Genomic DNA, 6,056 nt, shown 5'->3' on the forward strand with positions numbered 1-6,056 from the left:
TATGCTACAAGCTACGCAAATGCCTGTTTCATTATGGGGAGAAGCCTTCCTACATGCAATTGAGACGCTCAACAAGACGCCGACGCCGGTGTTGAAGGACCAGCAGTCCCCGTACGAGGCCCTGTACGGAGAGCGGCCAGACCTCAGCGTGCTGCGCACGTGGGGGTGCTTGGTGCACGCGCACATCCCTGATGATTCTCGGCAGAGAAAGGAGAAGCTCACTCCAAGGACGCAGATGTGCCTACTACTTGGCTACAGCGAGAAGACCAAGGGCTACAAGCTGCTGAACCTGCGCACAGGATCAGTGACGACGTGCAGAGATGGAAATATGAAGGTACATGAGAAGTACACGGTGAACACTGTGTATATTGATCAACTTCTTGCAAACACCTACGCTTACGGAGACTACGACTTACCTGCGGAGATCCCGATCGTGCCGATCCGGACGACAATGTGTACGTACCTGCAGCTTCCTGCAGAGCTTGCAGAAAAGCGAGCAGCGGAAATGGCGAAGCTGGCTACTGCTGGTGAGAGCCAGGACCAAGATGTTGAAGCTGAAGCCGAGTCTGCGACTCGAAGTGATGACCCACAGCTACCAAGCGAGGACGCTAAGAAGCCAGCAGCTTCAGTGGGAGGTTCCAAGCGGAAGAATACAAAGGGCAAGAATAAGGCGAAAGCATGTTCAAATCGAGTGGGAGCCTCGAAGGCCAAGGACAGTCGACGTGATGCTCACGAAGACGAGAACTGGGAGCCATGCACGACGCAGAAGTCGTCGCCAGACGACAGTGCAGCTACGTCGCGACCGAAGCGGAAGCGACAACCATCCGCCCGACTCAAGGACTACGTAGTGACGAATGTGACGAAGCAGAACGTCGAGGATGTGCAGATCCCCATTAGTCACAAGCATGCGGCAAGGTCAAAGAAGTGGAAGGAGTGGAAAGCAGCGATGCAAGTTGAGATGGACTCACAGCAACAGCACGAAACTTGGGTGCTCGTGCGACGCAGCGAGGCCAAGGGCAAGCGTGTCATTTCGTGCAAGTGGGTGTACGCGCTCAAGAGAGACTCTACGGGCCGGATTAAGCGATATAAAGCTCGACTAGTGATCAGAGGCTTTCTACAACGCATGGGCATCGACTACAGTGAAACATACGCACCTGTTATCAGATTTGAGACGATCAGATGCGTGATCGTATACGCGCTGCAACGCGGATGGGCCATCTTGCAGTTCGACGTCAAGACCGCGTTCTTGTACGGTGACCTCGACGAGGAGGTCTACATGGAGCAGCCTCCAGGCTTCGGAGAAGACTCTACGCGCTATGTATGCAAGCTACAGAAGAGTTTGTATGGGCTAAAGCAAGCGCCTCGCGTTTGGAACAAGACATTGCACAAGTTCCTGACGAAGGTCGGACTCGAGCGCCTCGACTCTGACTACGGACTCTACGCCAGGAAAGTGGGAGGAGAAGTCACCATGTTGCTCACGGTGTACGTCGACGACCTACTGCTCCTCGGCCCTAATGACCTTTGCGCTAAGGTTGCTATGCAACTCAGTGAGGAGTATGAACTCACATCTCTCGGACCAGTCAAGTATCTACTAGGCGTGGAGATACTGATCGACAGCGAGCGTCGACATGCGGTATTTTGCCAGCGGCAACATATTACGGAGGTGCTAAAGCGATTTCACATGGAGGGGTGCAACGCGGTTGCAACACCGGAAGCGCTGCGCGCTGAGGTGGTCACAGATGCGAAAGATGACTCCCCGCCCCCGTACCGAGAGCTCGTTGGTGCACTACAATATCTGGTCTCAGCCTCAAGGCCGGACATTGCGCACGCTGTGCGTAATCTCAGCAAGTACTGTCCTGCTTCGACCACACACACTACGCTATGGGAAAAGAGGGTGCTACGCTACCTGAGTGGTACTCAAGACCACGGCTTAGTGATGGACATTGTTATTGGGAACGACGTCAAGCTGACGTGTTACACCGATGCTGACTACGCTAATGACCCTGATGACCGAAAGAGTGTTAGCGGGTTCGTGACGTTCGTCAATGGTAACGTGTTTCGTACGGATCAAGAAAGCAAGAGATTAACGCACAGAGCACACGAAGCAGAGTATATGGCCATGAATGAGGCACTAGAGATCTACAGTGCTACGTGGACTCTGTGCAGACTATGCTGGGAGTTCGCGACTCTGGAGCATTATCGGCGATAGCAGTCGTGCATCTATCTGACTGCCAAGCCTGGCAAGCACAGCAAGAACAAGCACATTATGAACAAGTTCCACTTGGTGCGCCACCTCGTGGAGAACGAGCAGCTACGGATTCGCCATGTTGGCACCGACGACATGATCGCCGACGCGATGACGAAGCCATTGCCGAAGGACAAGTTCGAACATTGCCGTGATGGAATGAAGGTGCTGCGCATCGACCGTCAGCAAGGCTCAGCTCGTTCAGTGGGAGCCAAACATCATCGCCATGCGTGAATGCAAGCTACTACTACCAGTTCATGCATGCGAAGGACAAGAAGGAGGAAGAGCGCTACCAAGGACGAAGCGTCGTGCTGCAGCGCAGCTAGAAGATGCCAAGGACATCGTGGTGAGCTCTACAAGGTGATCATGTTGAAGCTGCGCTTCGACTAGATCAAGTGGGAGTGTGAAGTGTGGAGGAAGAGCCAGGACTGCGTCCAGCTCAAACCTGAGGCTCAGGTGCCTCCAGGACGCGATGCTCGCGTCCAGAAGCCGGACTTCGACGGACCATTGGCTGGCGAGCCGCCAGCCCCATCCTACTGCTAATCCTACCAATATATGTTACCGGGGTTTTTCCGTGTGCTGCTACACACTCGACAACTTGCGCCGTCAAGAGCAAGCAGCAGCACTCGGATTTCTCCCTGCTGACTTTCAGTCCCTGCAACTTACTGTGTTACGACTACTTCCTTCATCACATGTCACACTCGGCGTAGCCGAGAGCGACATCACTCATGTATGATCACGATCTACTTTGGCTGTCGCTGCTGGGCGACTGGGCAGTCGAACTATGACTCGAGCAATCTACTGGGATACTTTGGTGTCCTCATCAACGTTTGCATGTTCGCGTCTCCGTTCGCAACTCTTCAGCATGTCGTGCAGACGAAGTCGGCCGCTTCCATCCCATTCAACCTAAGCCTCATGATTTTCGCGTCATCGGTACTGTGGGTGGCCACGGGTTTACTGGACAGCGACTACTTCATCACGGGCCTCAACTTGGCTGGTGTAGTGCTGGATGCCATACAGATCACACTGTACTACATCTATCGCCCAGGTCGAGGCGTGGAGCGATACTGCGCAAGTGGAGAGCTACCTGTCGTCGTATCCCCAACCTCCAAGAGTGCTGGCGTCGCGATGACCATCGAGAGTCCCGCTTATAAACCCCTGTCGTCCCCGACTGTTCTAGGAAGACTTTAAAAGACAATATAGCGATATCTACGTCCTATCGAGCACATTTCGCTTGCATTTTCAAACCAACAAGTGTGGTCATCTAAATAGTCGACTAGTGCAATGAGAGCACCAGCGAGTCATCCAAACGGTCTAGCGTCCGTGTCCTCATAAAACAAACCTTTGTAAAGAAAAGAGGAAGCTCTAGAAGTATCTATTTGACGTAAAATGACATCTATGCAACGGTTGGTGACACTAAGCAGCAGTCGGTGATGAGCGAGCTCACCAAAGTGCGCAATGTGTAGCCTCATTTCCACTTTTACCAGCTTATTTCCACTCGACAACGGGTTTCAGGTACACTTTCCTTGGAGTCGCGACCGTTGTTGCTCAAGTCGTGCTGAACCTGAGTCCTGTTCCTGACATCACTCGTGTTCACCGACGTCAGAAGATTGGAGAGCTGGCAGCACTTCCGCTATTAATAGTTGCGATGGTTGTCAACTGCCACTTCTGGTACGTCTCCGGTCAAGGTCATTGCACTTGGCATATGCTTGCTATTGTTTGACTCGGACAGGTTGGTGTACCCTTACGTCACCGACAGCATGTTCCCGCTTATCGCGACCCGAGTCTTCGGCCAGCTCGCGGCTATCGTGTACAACATCGTTTACTATCGCTGGAGCGTGCCAGACAAGCGGAAGGAGTTAAGGGAGCTGTACGCGTGGGCGTTCGCGGCACACTGTGCTCTTTCCCTGTATACAGTTTTCGGTCTATTAGGCGCCACGTACCAGTCCAACTCTGTATCTTGGCTACGCTGGCATCGTCATTGACGTCTGAATGTTCGGCTCTCCTCTGGGCACTTTGATCACGTGATGCAGACGAAATCCGCCGCCTCGATCCCGATCAACTTGAGTCTCATGCTTTCGTATCAACGACGTTGTGGGTCGTTTCGGGGATGGTCGATAGTGACTACATGTATTTTGTTGCGTGTCTGAACGCGATCGGGTCACTGTCAAGTATCATCGAGATCGTCTTCTACATGATCTACAGACCAACAGAAGACGAGGACTCTGTACTATCTAAGGCTACCCAATCTACACTGTATTGACAAAGTATCCGTTGTCGTCACACCAACAGCAAAGGCTACAGCTGAAGTGGCTTCTATGCAGAGTCCAGTTTTCAAGAAAATGATATCGCCAAGAGCGAGTTGAGATACTATCTGGATACTATCACCTTTCAGGAATACATTTTTCATTTGTCATTTATCCTATCCTCAAAGACGGGTCTTTTCGAGGGGGATGCGAGAGATTGATAGATTGAACTTTTGACTGCTTGAGTGGTGTTCGAAGGCGAAATGACAAGTGAAATGCGCTTATCCATAGGTACAGACGCGGCTTCACTAGCAACGATCGACTTGTTCGGGCGGTAGTAGATGTACACGGAGATCTGTGTGACGCTCAGAAAGACTCCGGTGATATTAAGAGACATGATGATCTTGTCGTCGTCCACGATCGATAGCGCAACACAAAGTGACGTGCTGAAGAGCATCATAACGCTGATATTGATCGGCAAGGATGCAGCACTGCCTGCAGCAGCAGACTTGGTTCTTATAACATGTCGGGATAGTACCCAGAGGAGACGCGTACATCCACAGACTCACCACTAACCCCACGTAACCCAACGTTGTACCCACTTCATCATCGGTCTGGTGTGTGCTTCCTGTGACTCCTAGAACCACGTACACAGTGAAGAGCATAGAGAATGCCACACCACTTGCTAAAAGTCTGTTTACAGCACGAACATTAGGTGCATCTCTCTACATGCGAAATACGGTAGACCGGATTCTTAGCCGTTTGTAGCATGCCTTCCTTCGGGGAGATCACAATGGAAATCTGCTTGTCGACGAACTGGAATCCTTCCTCTTGAGCTATCACAGGCTGCTCTGGTCGGAAACGAATATAGAGCGAGATCTGGATGATACTAAGCACGACACCCGCAATATTCAACGACATTATGAGCATGTCGCCGTCCACGATGGAGATGGCGACCCACAAGACGGTGGTGAAGAACATCATGACGCTCAAGTTGATCGGTAACGAAGCAGCCGACCGGGTCTTGACTACGTGCCGAACCGTGCCCAGTGGTGACCCGTACATCCAAAGATTGATCACAATACCGGCATACCCTAGTTTTGCCTGTCTCGTCGTCGGTTTGATTCGTGACCCCTGCAATGCCCAGCACCACATACGCCGTGATGGCTACATACCCTAAAAGTGCCCACGCCAGTATTTTGTTCAGTGCCGGACGATCACTCGACCACCGATAGTATATTGCCGTGAATACAAAGGCAGCGATCTCTCCGAACAGCTGCGTTACCATGAGTGGAAAGATGCTGTCGGTTAGATACCCGTACAACGCCCTATTGATAAAGGTTTTGGTTAGCGTTCGATTGTGGCAAATACTGTTATGTGGCGCCTCGTACCATAGATGGTTGTTGACGATCATGGCAATCAAGGGAAGCGCGGCCATCTCGCCTGTGGTTTTGTGCTTGTGAGCACGGATAATATCTGGTCCTGGACTGAGGATCATGCCGATCTGGGCAATGGAGGTCACCACGCGAAGCAGAGTCACCCAGACCGTCATGGTCCCGGCTAGA

The 6,056-nt window shown here is 52.0% G+C and overlaps 3 protein-coding genes across 3 annotated transcripts; 2 read left to right on the plus strand and 1 right to left on the minus strand.

The window, feature by feature from the left end:
- Positions 1 to 3,079: 3,079 nt before the first annotated feature.
- PITG_19029 (MtN3-like protein) lies at positions 3,080 to 3,436 on the plus strand (the record flags this gene model as incomplete). The annotated part of the gene is made up of 1 exon (XM_002997469.1): positions 3,080 to 3,436. The coding sequence occupies one exon, from the start codon at positions 3,080 to 3,082 to the stop codon at positions 3,434 to 3,436; it is 357 nt and encodes a 118-aa protein (XP_002997515.1).
- A 267-nt stretch (positions 3,437 to 3,703) lies between these two features.
- Positions 3,704 to 4,230, plus strand: PITG_19030 (MtN3-like protein; the record flags this gene model as incomplete). Its single annotated transcript, XM_002997470.1, has 3 exons — positions 3,704 to 3,705; positions 3,761 to 3,916; positions 3,978 to 4,230. Coding segments are annotated over 3 exons (411 nt in total).
- Positions 4,231 to 5,202: 972 nt separating this feature from the next.
- PITG_19031 (MtN3-like protein) lies at positions 5,203 to 5,556 on the minus strand (the record flags this gene model as incomplete). The annotated part of the gene is made up of 1 exon (XM_002997471.1): positions 5,203 to 5,556. The coding sequence occupies one exon, from the start codon at positions 5,554 to 5,556 to the stop codon at positions 5,203 to 5,205; it is 354 nt and encodes a 117-aa protein (XP_002997517.1).
- Positions 5,557 to 6,056: the final 500 nt, after the last annotated feature.

Source organism: Phytophthora infestans, genomic scaffold (genome assembly GCF_000142945.1).
Source record: "Phytophthora infestans T30-4 supercont1.74 genomic scaffold, whole genome shotgun sequence".
Lineage (NCBI taxonomy): Eukaryota > Oomycota > Peronosporomycetes > Peronosporales > Peronosporaceae > Phytophthora > Phytophthora infestans.